The sequence below is a fragment of the Apus apus genome, chromosome 4 (assembly GCF_020740795.1).
Source record: "Apus apus isolate bApuApu2 chromosome 4, bApuApu2.pri.cur, whole genome shotgun sequence".
In the NCBI taxonomy this organism is placed as follows: Eukaryota; Metazoa; Chordata; class Aves; order Apodiformes; family Apodidae; genus Apus; species Apus apus.
In genome coordinates this window covers 5,099,905-5,117,221 of record NC_067285.1, presented here as the reverse complement: position 1 = coordinate 5,117,221, position 17,317 = coordinate 5,099,905, and the positions used below count along the sequence as shown (strand labels likewise).

Below are 17,317 nucleotides of genomic sequence, written 5' to 3'. Positions count from 1 at the left end.
AGAATGGGAGGGAATCCAGAAATACGTGGCTGGTCAGGCTAGTAGCTTCAGAATGATCATCTGCCAAAGATACTAACATGACTTCAAAAAGAGTGATGGATGTAGACTCTTTGAAGGAGCAAATAAATAGAGCAAGAAATCCAGGCAGTATGATGCGAAGGACAGAGCCTTGTGCACCAGACACAGAAGGCTCAGCCTTGGCACACCAACACTTCAAGCCATGGTGGCACTGGACTTCAACAAAAACCACCTTCAGAAACCCAGAATTAGCTGGAATTCTGCCTCATTCAGCAGGAAGACAATCAGTAGCTATCTTTATGAATGCAATCCAGGTTTCTGTGTTGCTTGCTTGGCTGCTTACTTCAGAGAAAGGTTTTTTTCCAACCAACCAGCCATGGTATAGCCTAACTAAAACAAACAGCCCTCTCTGCTCTCCATTTGTGAGAAGCTACTCTTTATTTTATTCTACTCCATTCACAAAAGAATTTTAAATGCTGTTTCAAAGCATAAACTCTTCATCAATCTGTCCAGCTAGAATTAAATTTAGTTTTAAAATACGGTCATGTGTTTTTAACTGGCAGTTATCCCTTCTAACCACTGCTACTCTTGGACTTCCCTGATTTTGCTGTCCAGTGGACACTTAACGCAACCTCCAAGACAATGAATTCCTCCAAAGTAAGACAGAAGTCACACTCGGAGCTATTAATTCTTTATAATAATTCACAAAGACTAGAAATAACTTTATTTTCTACACTTACAAGTCAAACAGGCCTTCTGAAAAGGAATTACAAACTCAACATGCGGGTTCTTTTGCATTTCCTGAAATGTGTTGAGGCTGGATATGAGTAAGCTCCCCATTTATTTCCAATTAAACCAAATAATGGTATTTTTTAATACTGGTCACAGCTCTTCAGTTTCTTACCACCATTTTATCAAGAGAAAATAGAACAAGGCAATCTTACTTCAGGGATTAACTATCACAAACTAATAACACTAAAAGAAACCCACCCATAAAATAGATTGTACCACATGACAAATCTCTAAATTCAATAATTCTCAATGATGACATCTTGTTAAATAAAATTATGATAGGGGTGAATTTTCAGCTCCACTGAAGTCAATGGTCAGACTTACAGAACTTCATCCTCAGACTCTGTTCCACTTCTAAATCAGGGATAGAGACATCAGTCCTGAAGAACACTGCACCATTCCTTCCAAACTAACACTAAGACAAGCGAGTCAGATCTCAGCATATTACATCAGATGAACACAATTTTTGAGTTAATCTCAATGTTGACTTTTTTTTTTTTAATCTATCTATACATATTTGAGTTCAAAACAGGTCTGAAGGCCCAGGTGCCTTGGTGCTGCAGTTCCAGTGGAGGTCAGAAGGTGAAAGCACCGTTTCAGAATTCACAGGAAATGGTCATTTACCTCTAGTGGTCACAATAAAGGTAACTTCAAGCTCTACTCCATTTTCAGTCTTATACGTACCTCACTTTTCCTTAACTGCAGTTCTTAAAAGCTCCCCAAGAGAAGCAGCATCAGGCAAAAGTCTAGTACACATCTAGAAGGCGTATCAGTAACAGTGGGCACAAAAAGATGGAGCTCTTCAAGAACTCTCAGCGGTGTCAAGTCTGCTTTGTCATTTAACAGAAACTTCTGCAGCACAGCAAGGCCATCCTTAAATGGTTTTAATCCTCTTTAAGACTTTGCAAGTCATACTGGACTTCCTCTGTGCCCATTATCCGATTTTACATCATACAAAAAGGTTTTTCTCATTTATTTTTGGTTTTAAGCCATGTGGGCATCACTGCTTTTCAACACACTGTGCAGGCAGAAAATGTCATACTAGCTGACATTTCACTGGGTGGCAAGAGAATTTTCCCCACAGAAAGGAACTCGTTAGAGTAATATTCATAAAGAACATTTAGTGGTTCTCCCATGGCAATAGGTTTAGAGAAGATATGGACAAACTGGATTGCACAGTATACAGAAACTTCTCTGGTCTAGATAAACACATACCTGATATAATGCTGGCAGAAATAGTCAGTGTTGCTGCAGAATAAGAGTAGATCAATACAATGCATCCAAATTAATAAATCATAAAATTACTTTTTAAAATGACTGCCAAAGCTGTACTCTGTGTCAGTAACAGCTAAATCTGCAATGCACTTGAATCCTAAAATACTTATGTCTGTTTCACATACAAATCAATTATTAGTAATACTGGCAAAGTGTTTAACATTAAATCAATCCCATGAATGATAGGAGATGTAGCCCTCAGAGGGTAAAACTGAATTTGATTCTTTTCTGGGGGAAAACTCCTACACATATATTCTTGAATAAGAATCTCTCTCCACAGGCTAACAGGAAACTGTTGATTCAAGGTAAAGACTAGCTCCTGTTAGCCAAGAATTTAAGAAACACAACTTCACTGGCATGGTTATGATGTTGTAATACATTACTGAATTACACAACAGTGTCAGTTCCCCACACTCCTGTAACATGCAGAACTTGACAGGGACACAGACTAAGAATGACAACGTTCATGTATCAGATAATAAAGTGCTTCCATAAAGCATCACAATTTCCTGTGTTTCCAACAGAAGTATTTAGGAAAAAGCTACTAAAGATGTTAACCTGTGAGCTGCCGTGCCATAAACAGTCAGTAAAAATGCAGGAATACGATATTTAAGTCTTCCCATACAATTCTGCAGAAAAAAATAGCAACAAAACCCAGCAGTGGTACCTCGTGTCTTTTTTTTCTTTAGCATCATCCTGATATGTGCACTGAAGAGCTATAGGATAAACCTCCCCAGCTCTATTCCACGTTACTGATGTGCATTAAAATAGCCAGTCTTTTTAGACAAAGGATAAGGCTTACACCAAAAAAACCACTGTGCCACTTGGCTGCATATCTTTGGTATATTTATAGTGCAACTATTCTGTTTCATCTCTAAAGGGGAAAGTTTTCCAGAGCACTGCCTCCTCTGCCACTGAGAACCTACTAGGAACTCCTACCTCAGACCTACTGCATCAAAACAAATGAAGAATGTGCAGTGAAAACAATTTCTTCCTGTTTTTAAGTATACTATTGGAACAAAATTAACCCATGCCAGATTTCACATTAGAAAGTAACAGCACGTTTCCATTCTCTTGCAAGAATTTAGGAGCATACAGATGCGAGCATAAATTTCATGGCAATTTTCAATGACAGATATCCAAGGTGCTATTTGAAAACATTGGTAATTTAATTATTGTTAATCTAGATTTAGTCAACCTTTGTCTCTACAAAAAAAAAGTACACCTGTTTTCCATTTTGCTCAGATACCCAGAATTGTCCAAAACGCATAGAACGGCTAAGAACTACTTAACTGAAATATATTGCAAGCATGTTTTTCTAAACTTATATTGCTAAAGCCTTGCTGTATTGTAAGTTTTATTGGAGTTGGCTTTTAAACACAGTACCATGTATTCACACAAGCCTAGCTATATACCTGTGTCTCAGGCTGCTATTTGAGCAGGCATACCAACACACAACTATAGTACAAACCATCCCGTGGCAGTGCAGTAAAACGTAGCGCCATCCAACCGCCATTTAGCGATTGCTCAACTTCTGAACAACAACATTCTTTCAGAACAGGTCTGTCCCACCAAACTTGCATATTGCTGAACAATGGCTTCATCACTTGGCCCCTTCCTTCTTTTCTTATACACACTGTAAGGCATCACGGTCCTCTTGTGAAGCACTCTCACTCTGCCCAGTTCCCTAACGCGACCTTCATCAACTGCAAAGAGAACCAGAAAGAACAAACATTAGTTACATATAATTGTCCATATGATCTTTATTTAGGCAACCAACCTCAATCTGCATAATGACGACTGTAGGAAGTAATGAAAGAGATCTGCAAATGAGCAGCAGATGAAAGCAGAGTCGATCTACAGAGGAGTCCTCTTGAATAATGGAATTGTAAGTAACTGTAGTTGTGGTGTGTGAAAAAAGAAATCACACATCACACATTTCTAATGGTGATAACACAGCCTTTCTGAAAATGCATCCACTGCTGTATGTTAAAACTGACATTAATTTAATGCTGGCTGGAGCCCACTGCCAGGAGTGGAACCCTATCTGGGGAATCCTTTCAAACACAACCAAGCAGAAGAGACTTGCTGGTATTACCATACTGCACTTAATTACAACTCTGTTGGCAAGACCCGCCAGCACAGAACACTCCCTTGCTCCGGTAGTGAAAAGTGTATTAAAACCAGCCAGGAGCCTCCACACTGTTTGCCTTAGGTAAATAAGCATCAAGAAGTAAACTACCTTCCCAGGTGAAACTCCTGGCCCTCCAGCACCCATCTTTTAACCCCCTCCTTTATACCACTTTCTGAGTGTCTCTAGTGGAAAGAAGTTAAACACACTTCAGATCCCTGAGCTCTGGAGACTGACAGAGTCAGCACTGCAATAACTAGCCGGGTGGGCATGACACAATTCCTCAAGCTGTCATAGATGCACACACCATAACTGAATCTTATTAAGCTCACCTATAGACCCCTCATGACTTAATTAAGTCAGAATCATATACATAAGAGCGTCATTGAACAAGTTAAACCTTCCTTATTTTTATGAATCCAATTGATGTCACTGTTGCTGAATAATAATGTTATATAGCTGCTGCATTTCAGAGAAACTGGCCCTACAGTGCTAGAAACCACTTTAAAGAAAGTGAGGGAACATGCCACGTGCCTGAGGTGCTTGCAGGGTGAATTAATACAATTACTATAAAATACCAGTAAAAGAAATCTTGCAGTTTTCTGAACTCCAAGCTTGAAAAGCCACCAATGTAAGATTCAACTTACACACAGAAGCTGAAATATCAGTTTGAGAAGAAACCATACAAATTCAAATAGTAACAGAGATGCTTACTAGGAGGTCAGCATCTGGCAACAGAAACTGTGCAAATACCTGATCCTTTTTTGGCATCAGGATGCTTTCCTGACTGAAGAGACAGCACAGGTAACTACAATTGCTCAGCTTTAACTACTGCATCAATCTGCCCCACATTAAAATTATTTTATATCTTCAGGTACTTGCTTCATTTAGGTTAGAACATTTAAGTCTCCTTTGACAGGCTCTGAGTGGTGTCCACTCAACACTGTTCCAACACCCACAACAAAGCCACCTGCTGATCATCAACTCAAAAAAATCAAACCAACTGCTGTGGAAAACCAGGTAATTCAAATAGCTACTTCACGGGGGGGGAAGTTTGCCTTTTTTTAATAAGAGAATAAATGGAGCTAGAACTTTCTCAGCATGTTTCTCAACTGGCAATAGAACCAAAGGACATGACACCAGCCCAGGGAAGCAAACTGGTCACCAAGTCGTATTGTGCTTTTTCTTTTCACATACCTGAAGGTCACTAGCCTTGTCAGGTAAGCTAAAGCAACTTGTCTGGAAGAATCTCAAAAAATCTTTAGGACAAGTCTCTGTTCAAACATAGCCCCTACTACAGAAAAGCTTAATATTCTTGATGCTTTAATAAAAACAAAGGAGGTCACGAAATCCCTTTTCTTTGCAAGACATTCTTAAGAACCTGCCCCTGTTCATCCACAGAAATGCCTTATAAACACTTTTCTGCTGAATTTAGTGTGTGAAACTTAACGAAGCCTGCTTGACAAAATTGGGAATGACTTCATTGCTTTTATCTATGTTTTGATTCCCTAACATGAAAGCACAATGTATTTCTTAAGACAACTAGGAAAACGTGGTTTGAAGGAAGAATATCTGAATAGTACTTGTTAAGGTTGCATTCTCCACTGATTGTCACTGGCAATTCCTGTAGATACACACTCAACTAAAAAACACTTGATGACCTTCTCTCCCTGTTTGAAATCTGTTAGGCTTTTGATGAGTGGCCAACATCTTTATTATATCCCAGGTTGTCTTTACTAGCAGCCTCTTCTGCTACACAGTCCTAAATTCTGACAGTTCACCAAGGAAAAGTTTGCAAGCTTAGTTTCTGGAGGTGACACAAGTGTAAAGTTATTTTAACGTCTTAAATTGGAAAGTTTCTATTTGCTGCACCTCTAGGCTGACTGTAAGTTTGTGTGTTGAAATGGATTTAAGCCAAGCCTAAAACTCATACTCTCATGCCAAAAGCACTTGCAAAGCTGCTCACTACTCACTGTTTGATACTCATTGCTTTCAAATCATGGTGAAGCCCGATCCTCTGGATGAGTTCATCTTTTGGCTTGTAGTGCTCCTGGCCCCAGATTCAATTTCTTACAGTAACTAAAGCTACTGTACCTTCAGCTTCACCACTGCCTGACTGGCTCAGCTGAACTCTACTCTCTTGCTTAGCATTTATGCCCTTACTCCACTTTTACTCATGACATCAAGAGCAGTTGGTGGATTATCTCCTTGCAATGAGGCTCATGCCAGGCCCAGCTCTACAGACACATCAAACTGTTGTTATGATGAGGGTTCTACCAAATGTGTTAATCACTACAGCCAAACCTTTTCTGGAGAGAAGTAAGGCTTGCCAAACCCTGCTGTAGACCAGGTCCTTTCCTGGACTGTGGCACAGGTTCATAACACAACCCTCAGGCAGGAGAAGGCTCTTCCAGACCAATCAAGAAAATACCAGTATCTTGGAAAAAAATCACAGTAATATGAAGACTTCTGTTTAAAGCTTAACACAGACCCAGCATAAACTACATAGACCTAGTAATTAGTTTATCATCAGGAAAAGTCTAAAGCCAGATACATTTGGTCTCACAAACTTACCTTTGATTGACTGTATTTATATTTCTTCTACACACTAAGGTTGATTCCAGATTCTTTAAACAAGGTTTGAAAGGCAGTAAAATAATACTCCAAGGGCCAAAAAAATTACCTGGTTTAGTGAACATTTTTCCATTGACTCCCCCCAAAATAAAAACTTGAATGATAAAAATAACCTTCTGTAAAAGTACTTAAATATATATAATTTAAACTCCATCTGAAAAAGAAACCTTTTAGTGAAAAGTTAAGGAGCAGTAAAATAATCTCAAGTACATAGTTAAGCTTTTAGAGAAGGGGAATAGGAACTTGTGTCATCATAATAAACAAATGTATTAATTAAAATTCAGCCACCTTTCAATTGCTACTGCTCTGGAGGCAACACAATGTGCATGCAGGGAATGCATATGTTGTTTATTCATTATTTAAACCCAAACAGAATAGATTTAAGAGAACTTAATAGAAAATAAAAGCAGATTGGACTCCAGCATTATCTAAAAAAAGAAATTATCCTTCCCCCAAAAAAATACTAAATATCTGCTCCAGCTGAGTGGTACATGACAAAGTTTGCTTTATACTTAAGAAGATGCCAATGATATTCTAACAGGCCTTCTCTGTGTGACTGATGCTAGGATACCAGAGTAATCCCAACACAAAATGAAATCATATGCTGTATTAAATAAAGTTACTTGTTGAAAATTAGAAGAACATCTCTATCGTTAATATTATTAGAGTTAGTGACTGATCAGATAGTGGAACAATATGTTAAGGCTTCTTTAATCATTACTGTAATTACTGGAAGCAGTATTGTTACCATTAAATAAGTTAAAAAAGCTTCTTCCTCCTGACACTTTCTCATTTTATACCTCTTGACTCCCCCACTAACCTTTGCCTCACAAGTAGTTGGTGCGTTAATTTATGTAACCCTCAAAAGAGATAAAATCATGGGTTTGAAGACAAAATTTCATGATTGTTGGATGCCTCATGAAGTAATAATTTATAGCCAGTTAGCTTTCTAAGGGTTGCTTCTTTAGTCATCACCCCTGCCCAGCTTTAAGACCAGACCTTGTACACCACGGTTGCAAAGACTGAGCCACGCAGCTCACGTGGTAAGTTGCTTCTTAAGAATATTGCAGAAACCACCTCCTGTAAGGCCACATTTTGTTCATCTAAGCAAATATCACTGGGCCTTGGAGTACATTTTTATGAGTTGTTTACTATTTAGCTATTTCTGTGCAGTCTCTCCTGGCACCACTTCATCTTTTATCATTCGAAATGACACTGCCATTTACCAGCTAAAACCTACAATGTGTTATCTCCTAATTCCGTTACATCTATCAATATAGCTTGGATGGCAGAGAAAAAACCCTAAACTTCAGAAAAACTGATTCTGTAAACAGAAAGTCCCTGTTGTTTCAGGAAACTGAGCAACTGCAGATGCCAACTATCTTTCTTCACAGAAATATCATCCTGTAAGTCTCAAAGGTAAAAATACAGCTGAACTCCTGTTGAATAATTTAACTGTCACTTCTTTCTCTTCTCCTCTATATTCCTAAAACACCAAACTATCTATGTGGCACTTGTGTATTAAAATCTGGATATGGATTTCATCTATAATTCAACCTTGTCACCATGGTCCCACAAAAAAATAGCAAATATTGCAAAGAAGAGTCAAAATTCTTGGTTCCCACCCTTTATCACTATTAAGTGCAAGTCATACATGGAGGATTTACTTTCTGTTGCTAAGTATCAGTAAAAACAAAGTAAGAAGTAGGAGAGACCTGAAGACCCTCCATGCAAGGGTTTGTCTTGGCAGATGTCAGGTAGAATTGGTTTGGGTTTTTGGCCCAGCTACACACCTGCACCTCCACCAAAAGCACAGCAACACTGCTGAGCGACACTGAGAAACAAGCTCAAGGTAACAGCAGTGATCTTCAAAGGCAGCCTTGTCCAGCAACCAGCTCCAGAAATACTTTCATACTCAAGGGAGCAGGAGGAATGTGAGGAGCAGGCACTCTGATACACTCCTGCACAATTCCCTTTTTATTTCTTTTCACAACCCAAACCCACTTGCCCCCAAAACCTTGAGCTACCTCCCAAAACCAAACCATGAGTTCCAAATGCTGACAGGCATTCCTGCTGAAATACCAAAAACAAAACGAGGAGGAATTATTTTACCATTTCTGTTCTCAGTAACAGCAAAATGGGCATCTGTGTGCTTGGACACAGAAACTCAAGATTTCACGTTCTGAACTTCTTTCTTACAGAGAAAGAATGGATTAGCATATTTATAGCATTTTGGGGAAGCTGATATCCAAATATTTTTCTTTTCCAAGGGCAGGAATCTTTATTATTACTACCTAATATAAGCTGAAGGGAAAAATATCTACATCTGGTCAGAAAGCTGGGTAAGCACGTGCAAAGCCAACAACTGAGGGGAGGTCTGCAAGAGCCTGCTGCAGATCTGTGCCCACGTGGAGCCAACATCACGGTGCAAAAAGGGGGTGGTTCAAAGGTTTTCGTAGCAAACTGTTGCCAAACCAACTTTTTTAGGGGTGTCTGATTTGGGTCAAGCTGCTTTTGATCAACACTAGTTTGGAAAGGCAGCCTGAGCTGTCTGTGCTGCTCTTCACAGCCACACGTGATGGGTACCAATGCAACGGCACTTCTGCCCTCAAGCCCCTTGGATACACTCCTCACTAACATGACAGTTTTTTCGTTTCTCAGGGGCAGAATCTAGACATGCAAGCAAGCTGACATGTTTTTTAAAGTGCATTTTTTCATTCACAGGAAAATAAGTGAAGAAATAATTAAAAATAAGTAACAAATTTCAGAGTGACAGAATGGTAGGGGTTGGAAGGACCTCTGGAGATCATCTAGTCTAATCCCAATTTATTGACTTTCTTATTTTTTAAATAGGAAAAAAGACAATTGCGGATTAAAAAAAACCCAAACAACAACAAACAACAACTACATTAGTAACAGGAAAATATTTCTTCCATTTTCTTTACAGAATAGATTCAGAATTAACAAGAAGTTCTACTGAGGTCTCGTATTTCTGAATCAAAACTGAAATGTGGTGCTCCTGCTAAACTCTGGATGATGATGACTCTGATCATGCATTTCAGTTTCCTTAAAACACCACTTAAACCCCTGGAACAAAGAAAGTATTTGGCCACCTTCACTTTGTGCTTCTGAAACCATGTTACACTGAGAACCTCGATTTCTTTTTCTCCATAGCAGGATGAAACAGTGGAATAAAGGAAACAGACAAGAACCAGTTCTAATTCTGAATGTAAAACATTTAAAACCGTTGTCATCAACTGGAATCTGTGTTTTTGAAAGAAACTCCCACATATTAACTCACATTATAAATTCCTTTCCATTTTGCTCAGGGCACGCTTGGTTTTTGGTGTCCTTTCGAGTTGTTCTTGGTTTTTAATTTTCAGTTTTGAGCTAGTTAGGAGTTGCATCACTTTTAAAGATGAACACAGTGCTCCCATTTTCCAAATCAAAGACAAATAATAGGTTTAAAATTCGATTTACAAGGAGTTAAAAAGTTTTATGATAACTGAGGTTTCAAACTAGGACTAAAAATGACCAGGAGAAGCTCCCATCCCTTGCAGGTTACACTACATCAATGTTCATTTCTTAGAGAAACACTATAGCCTCATGGCTGTAGTATTTTTTTTAAGATAACCTACATCTGCTTTACATGACCTTGTTGGAATTAATGCTCAGTGGTTTTTAAAAAAAGAAATGTTAAAAGGAAGAAACCAACTAGCCTTTCAAATTTTATTACTGAAATATAGGTGATAATAATTGCTGGAAATAGAAAAGGTTCCCACCTCCATCAGAAGTCTAATGTACCTGAATTTAAGCTCATTTCTTAATCAAATTAAAACATTATTTCTTTTCCTTCATCAGCAAAGCCTAGGAAATCATCCTCAAAACCAAAACAGACCATACACAATGAGAAGTTAAGCACTTGCACCCACTCATAGTAATATTTATATAAGACAGTGAGCTGAAACGTGTTTTTTCTCATACTACTTCCATACGAGACTTCTCCATTAGGAAATCTGAAAGACTAGTGTGCCTTGGGGTATAAACATACTAACTCAAACCAAAATAAGAGTACAGTTAAAATGAAGTATAAACAACAACAACAAAATTGAATTAAAAGAATTCTTAATTAAAAGCAGAAAGCAAAAGTCACAAAGCCAGTGCAGTAAAACGCTCAGGATGTTTCTCAGTCAGACAGCTCTTCACAGTGATTTTTCTAACAAGAAAAAAATAGGAACTTTTGAAATCATTGTTCAAAAAAAAGCATGTTTCTAAGGAGAAGAAAAGCAGCTCATCAAAATATTATCAATGATCCTTAAAGCATAAAGACAGATAAATTACAATCTTACAAGTATAACTTGTAAGGAACCCTCAACCGAGTAAAGACAGGAAGCTGCAACAAGGATAAATCCTAAAGACATGTTCTGAACACAACTTTTGGGCTTTGTGCCTGAAATCATACAACTGGTTTATGATTTGCAATTCAATCCTGAGAAGCAAGCAGCCTAATCACTTGACAAACCCATTCAAAACCCGCTCACCCCGCTGCCCGGGCGGAAACAATAACTCATTGTGCTGCAACTCTTATTATTCCAGTAGTAAACATGAATGGGGGCTGATGGCAAACATTTCCTGTGAATACAGCATTTCTTTGCACTTCTCAGCTGTAATTCTGCCTTACCTGCAAATACAATCCTTTGGCTACTAAAATCCTATGGCCACACTGGAAAGAGATGCACATAAAACAATACGTGTAAAACCTTTGGTTTATTCATGAGGAGCTTTCATATAATACAATTCTTCTCACCTACCTCAGTTAATTATCCTGAAATATGGTGACTGAGAAATGGGTGTCTAAGGGCTAGATTTAAATAAGACTGATATGTTTCTGAGCACTTGTTTTTCAGGGATTCAAGAGAAAAAAAAAACAACTAACAGTACCTGTAAAAATATTAGCTGAGACCGAACTTCATCTGAAACAGTATAAACAGTACCCAGAGCCTCAAGTCAAGACACTAAGACAAAACAAAACCAAACCAGGAATATAATCTAGTAGATGACAAGTTGATAAAGATAACTATTTCACTTTTAGATATTCTTCCAGAAGACAAAAAGAACCAGTCAGCTCTTTTGAAGTGGTATCTCTGACACTATTCATGATGACTTTGGGTACAAGAACTGAGAACGTGAATTGCCAATGAAGAACATTAAGTGCATACCCAGGAGGCTTCTGTGTTGGTGGTTTTATTTTCCTTTTTGCTTGTTTGAAATACCCTTTTGGTCACCTAGTCAACTTTGATTGATGCCTTCAGTTTCAATACACCATGCATACAAGGACCAGAAGCAGAAGTGCAGCAGGCACAGCTGGGTTTTACATGCACAAACACTGTGAGAACCCAGGTCTCTCCACAGCCTTCCAAGACCTTCACCCTACACCAGGTTCTGTGACAGCAACCCAGCAACCAGCAGACTGCATAAGGTAACTTTGTAGATCCAAACTAGCCAGGTCAAAATTCCACAAGCTCGTTCATGCCCCTACTCATTTTTGCTGGACTCTGCAGACATTTCTAATGTCTGATTCCGATCACGTTGGGTTCTGGCAAGTTTTAGTTGCTCTTGGTCAGTACTGATGAGCCTGACCAAGCTTCATCCTGCACCTCCCTCGTGCTTCTCTGAAGCTTTATCAGCTAAGTTTTGCTGTTCCCCAAAGTATCCAAATTATTCAGAACCACACAGTAACATTCAGTATTTTGAGCCGCTCATTTCTCTTTAGAGAGAGAAGGGAAAATCATGGTCAAAATTCAACAAACACTTGCAAACAGCACATGAAAGTTGTGCCAGGGGAGGCTTAGATTGGATATTTGAAGAAGCTTCTTCACTGAAAGGGTTATCAAGCACTGGAACAGGCTGCCCAGGTAAGTAATTGAACCACCATCCCTAGAGGTGTTTAAAAGTCATGTAGAATATGGTGCTGAGGTTCAGCACTGGACTCAGCAAAGTTAGGTTAATTGTTGGACTTGATGATATTAAAGGTCTTTTCCAACCAGAAAAATTCTATGGTTCCATGAAAGCAACTCGTTAATTCACTCTCTAAAAGAGAATTAGAACTGCACATGTATCTTTCCAGGGAGTTTAGTGAGGTGCCTGTCATCTCAAGAACATGACCAAAAGTGACTCAGTTACTGCTGGGAGAACATTAAACATGCCAATAAATCTGTGAACCAAAGGTTGAGAATACTAAATTAGGGATGTATCTTAGATAGAAAAGATTAGGGGTGGAAAGCAACTGCCACAGAAACAATTCCTTTTAGGGTTGAATTAAATACTTCACTCATTTTTCATTAAAAACATGAATAAATATTTTTCTTAGATAAACACAGAAGGCTTACCTCATTACTAACTCCAGTAGAACTTTAAAACTAATAAGTACACTGGCATCTCACACACAATAGCTTATTCCAGTCTGTCTTCTGAACACACATTGCATAAGAAAAAGCACTATATAAACTGCATTTCCGTTTCATCTGGTAGCTAAAATGCCTTGTAATTCAGCAAGATTTACCCAAGAAGCCAAATACTCAACTCCATAAACCCAGTAATTTTCTAACTACAGAGTGACACTAATGAGTCAGGCTGCATCTTGTTGCACAAACAGCACCTAAGATGATGTACCAAGCTTGCAATGACTGTGAAACCGTGGGAACAAAAGGTGGCACAAAAGACACAAAAAGTTAGAGGGTTATGCTTCAAGCAGTTACAGCTTTAAAAAAATGGGAGTTAAAAAGAGTTAAATGCTATTTATTAAAATATTTGAGCTGCATAGAAGTGAAAATGGCAGAGAGCAATGAGATGATCTTCTGAAAAGAAGGGCAAAGCAAAGTCCTTGTTAAGACTGACATATGAGAAGGGGTAAAAAAAATTGAAATCCAAGAATCAAGCTGAAAATTACAAACGCAAGGGTCTCCACGAAATAGGCAAAATTAAAGCAATTGGCAGTAGCTTATCAGCTAAATAAATCAGATTAAGGCAATCAATTTACTGGCTAAATTAATTAAAAGATGGAATCAATTATGTTGCATGTGAAAAGTCGGGATGATGTCACCAGGACATAGTATAAACATGTTCCGAGACTCTGAGGATCGTTATAAAAGGTCTGACCCTGGCAAAAGTGGCTGGTCTCGTGTGGCTGAGCTGGGACCCAGCACATGCCTGTGGTGTCCCTTCCACAGCCACTCTGTATCTGCACCTAATTACAGCTTTTAACTTTTATCACGTTTTGAAACTAATCCCATATGCTAGTTATCCTTGGCAAGGAATAAATCCACATGATCGCTCCACTTACCCTACATGATTTCATTTTTTATTTCTGTTCTTGTGTTTCCAACACCTTCTGAGTATGGAAACTGATTCCTACAAGATTTGGCAGTCCTTGTCCTTCTCCACATTCCCCTGAATCTTCACCAACTAATGAGTTCACTTCTAGTCCAATAAAAAACCCACCAACAAACCTAAAATGATTCTGCCAAAGAATCGAACATCTCAGCACTGAAATGGTGAAGGAGGATCTTGAAGACTCATCTCTTCAAGGCGAGAAGTAAAGGATGCCAGGATATCTTTATTTTTCAAGCAAAGCCCTCAAAAAATGATGTCATTTCAGAATCCGTTTGTTACACAATCTCTGTGATGGTCATTTTGGACTAAAACATCTTTTTGGGAATTCTGCAGTCCAAGCCAAGTGTTTAATGAATTGCAACCAAGTCAGACCATGGTGCTTACTGAGGGGCATTGGTTTACTCCACGATGTGTATGTCAGAAGCAGATATATTTAGAATATCAATAAATACAAACATTTTAAATCAGAAATATTTGGCAAACTTTGAGATTTGGTAGAACAATGCAAAATGGAGTTCATATTATGACCACATTTCAAATCACATTTTAAAGACCTCTCTGGCTTTGCAATTGTTTGGGGACACTCCACTGCAGAGCTAATTTCTAACCCACAAGTCAATGTATGCAGTGCCAGTTGTTTAGGATCCACAAGTTAAGTTAATAACATTGCCTTTTTGATAATAGAAGCACTGGAATATTTGAGCATATTTTTGCATATAAGGCTCAAACTCCACACAAGTCATTTCAGTTTGATCCAACCATACTAAAAAGTCAGGGGAAAAATTTGCCAGGCTGCACCTTCTTGGCACTATAGTAATTGTTTAAATATCTTGTATGTTCAAGGATCAGGCTGGGTTTAGAAATATGCATTCTGATGATTCCAAGTGTTTAAAACTTAATTAGAAACAGATACAAACTTGTAAGATGTGTCTTTTCCAGAGAAGCTGCCAAAAATCATTGATATATCTTTTTCTTGGTTACAGAATCAAATTTATCACCTATAGCTCTGATAAGACAGGGGAAAGTTAGCTCTTTAGAAGAATTCAGTGCATGGTCTAGCAGAATTTATTTAAAATGTTTCCTAACTCTCCAAAGTACAAATCACTGTATCTTTAAAGAATTATAAACAGCAGTTGTGTGAGAGCAGACCAGCAATTTCTCCCAAGTCAGATGATTGCACAGTTCTAAAAAATTTGTTTAATGTCTTCCATCTGTGACACTTTTGTGACTCCATTTCCATCATCTCAAGGACTTCATTGCATTGATCCTTGTAAACATTCATCTGCATCACACTGGCCCTAGAAACGTTAACTTACAGGCTTTTGCCTTAATCCATCTGACTAGGTTCAAGGATACAACACTACAGGGATACATCACTTGGCCAAGGATCTCGACTATCTGATGTGACCAAATGGCAACCACAGCTTACTTCACGGATACAAATATCTGGTCATGGATTTTCCATTCAGAGAGGGAGGAGGAATAAGACCAGGATCATGCCAATAAATGACACTTGTGAAATTTAATCTTAAAATTAAACAGGCTCTGTACTTGATGGGAAAAAACAACCAACCAAAAACATCAACAAGATACTTGTGTTCACATACACAATAAATGTAAAACATGTTTGAAATATATTCATTAGCAAAGAACAGCATCTAAATAGCAAATAAAATTAAATGTTTGGGAAGACACAGTGCTAGAAAGATTGAGGTTATTTAAACAGTTGTGCCACATTATTTTTCTAGTGAAAGCACCATGCACACAAATATATATTTAAAATAAACAGAATTTTGTATAACTGCCCAAGCATGCAGATTTCTGGGTAAGAACTCTTAAGTTTTATTTACTAGAACTAATAACTCTCAGTTTCTTGCAAGAAGCAGTAAGACGCATAATCAGGTCGCTAGTAAGAGGATTCAGAAGTTATTAAATACTGGAAATCTTGTTTGCCTTTCACTGCTCTAGCTTATTCTGTGCAGCAGAAAAACAATGCTGCAAAGCTGGGAAAGTTTTCATTTTGCACTTAGCAAAGAACACGGAGAAGTTTTAAAGTCTGGTAAAAACTTGCAATAAAAGTTGCAAGACTCCTAGAGAAGTAGACTGGGAATCTTAAGTAATTTCCTTAGTTCAGTAACTCAAAAAAATAGTGATCTAGTACAAACTGTTCATAAGGGAATAAACCAAATGGGGGTTTTCACAGAGTGGTTCTTGTGAGCCTGCTGAGAGAACTCACTTCACATTCTGACCTCTGCAGAGGTATGTGTCATGTCCCAGGACTCTGACACTGACCACAGAATCACAGAACCATGGAATGGTTTGGGTTGGAAGATCATCCAGTTCCAACCCTCCTGCCATCAGCAGGGACACCTCCCACCAAACCAGGTTGCTCCAAGCCCCGTCCAACCTGGCCTGGAACACTTCTAGGGATGGGGCAGCCACAGCTTCTCTGGGCAACCTGGGCCAGGGTCTCACCACCCTCACAGAGAAGAATTTGATTTGTGTCTCCCCATATTCTTCCATTCTCCTACATCTCATACTGCTAAAGATGCCTCTATAAACTGTAAAAGATAATTAATGTACCTTGATAGATCCCTCTTTGAAACTTGGCTTCATGGTGATGTTTACAAAAAAATTCAAACAGTTTAGACTATTACTATTTAGTCTATTAAACTATAATTTAGTCTATTACTGTAATTGACCAGACAAAGCAGAAGTGCTTTTTCCCACTTCTTTATACCACCCATTTGCATCCATCATGGTTTGTGTCAGGACTATTCTCTGGAGCAAGAAGTGTCTTGTCTCCAGAACACACAAGAGTCTCCAACTCAGAGTCTCTCTTTGCCTTAGTCATGCACATTTTTCAACACTGGAGAAACTAATTTCATTTTAATTCATGTATTCCATTCGATTCCATTTTGATTTCACTTTATTATTAGATACACAGGAAGTTGAACAGATGTGTATTAGCTTAGCCCATTTATCAACTTCAGCAAACAAAACAGTTGAGGGAAATAAAAAAGCATTGAAGTCCTTTCAGATCCACACCACTCAAAGCAGCAGACACAGGAAGGT

General features: G+C 38.4%; 1 protein-coding gene across 6 annotated transcripts in view; it reads right to left on the bottom strand.

The window, feature by feature from the left end:
- Positions 1-693: 693 nt before the first annotated feature.
- The window catches only part of ATE1 (arginyltransferase 1), an 81,065-nt gene continuing 64,441 nt past the window's right edge, over positions 694-17,317 (bottom strand). For all 6 annotated transcript variants that reach the window (XM_051618889.1, XM_051618890.1, XM_051618893.1 and 3 more), the window contains one exon: positions 694-3,791. In XM_051618889.1, the coding sequence (XP_051474849.1) occupies positions 3,613-3,791 (179 nt within the window). In that variant the 3' untranslated portion in view covers positions 694-3,612. The remainder of the gene's footprint in view (positions 3,792-17,317) is intronic.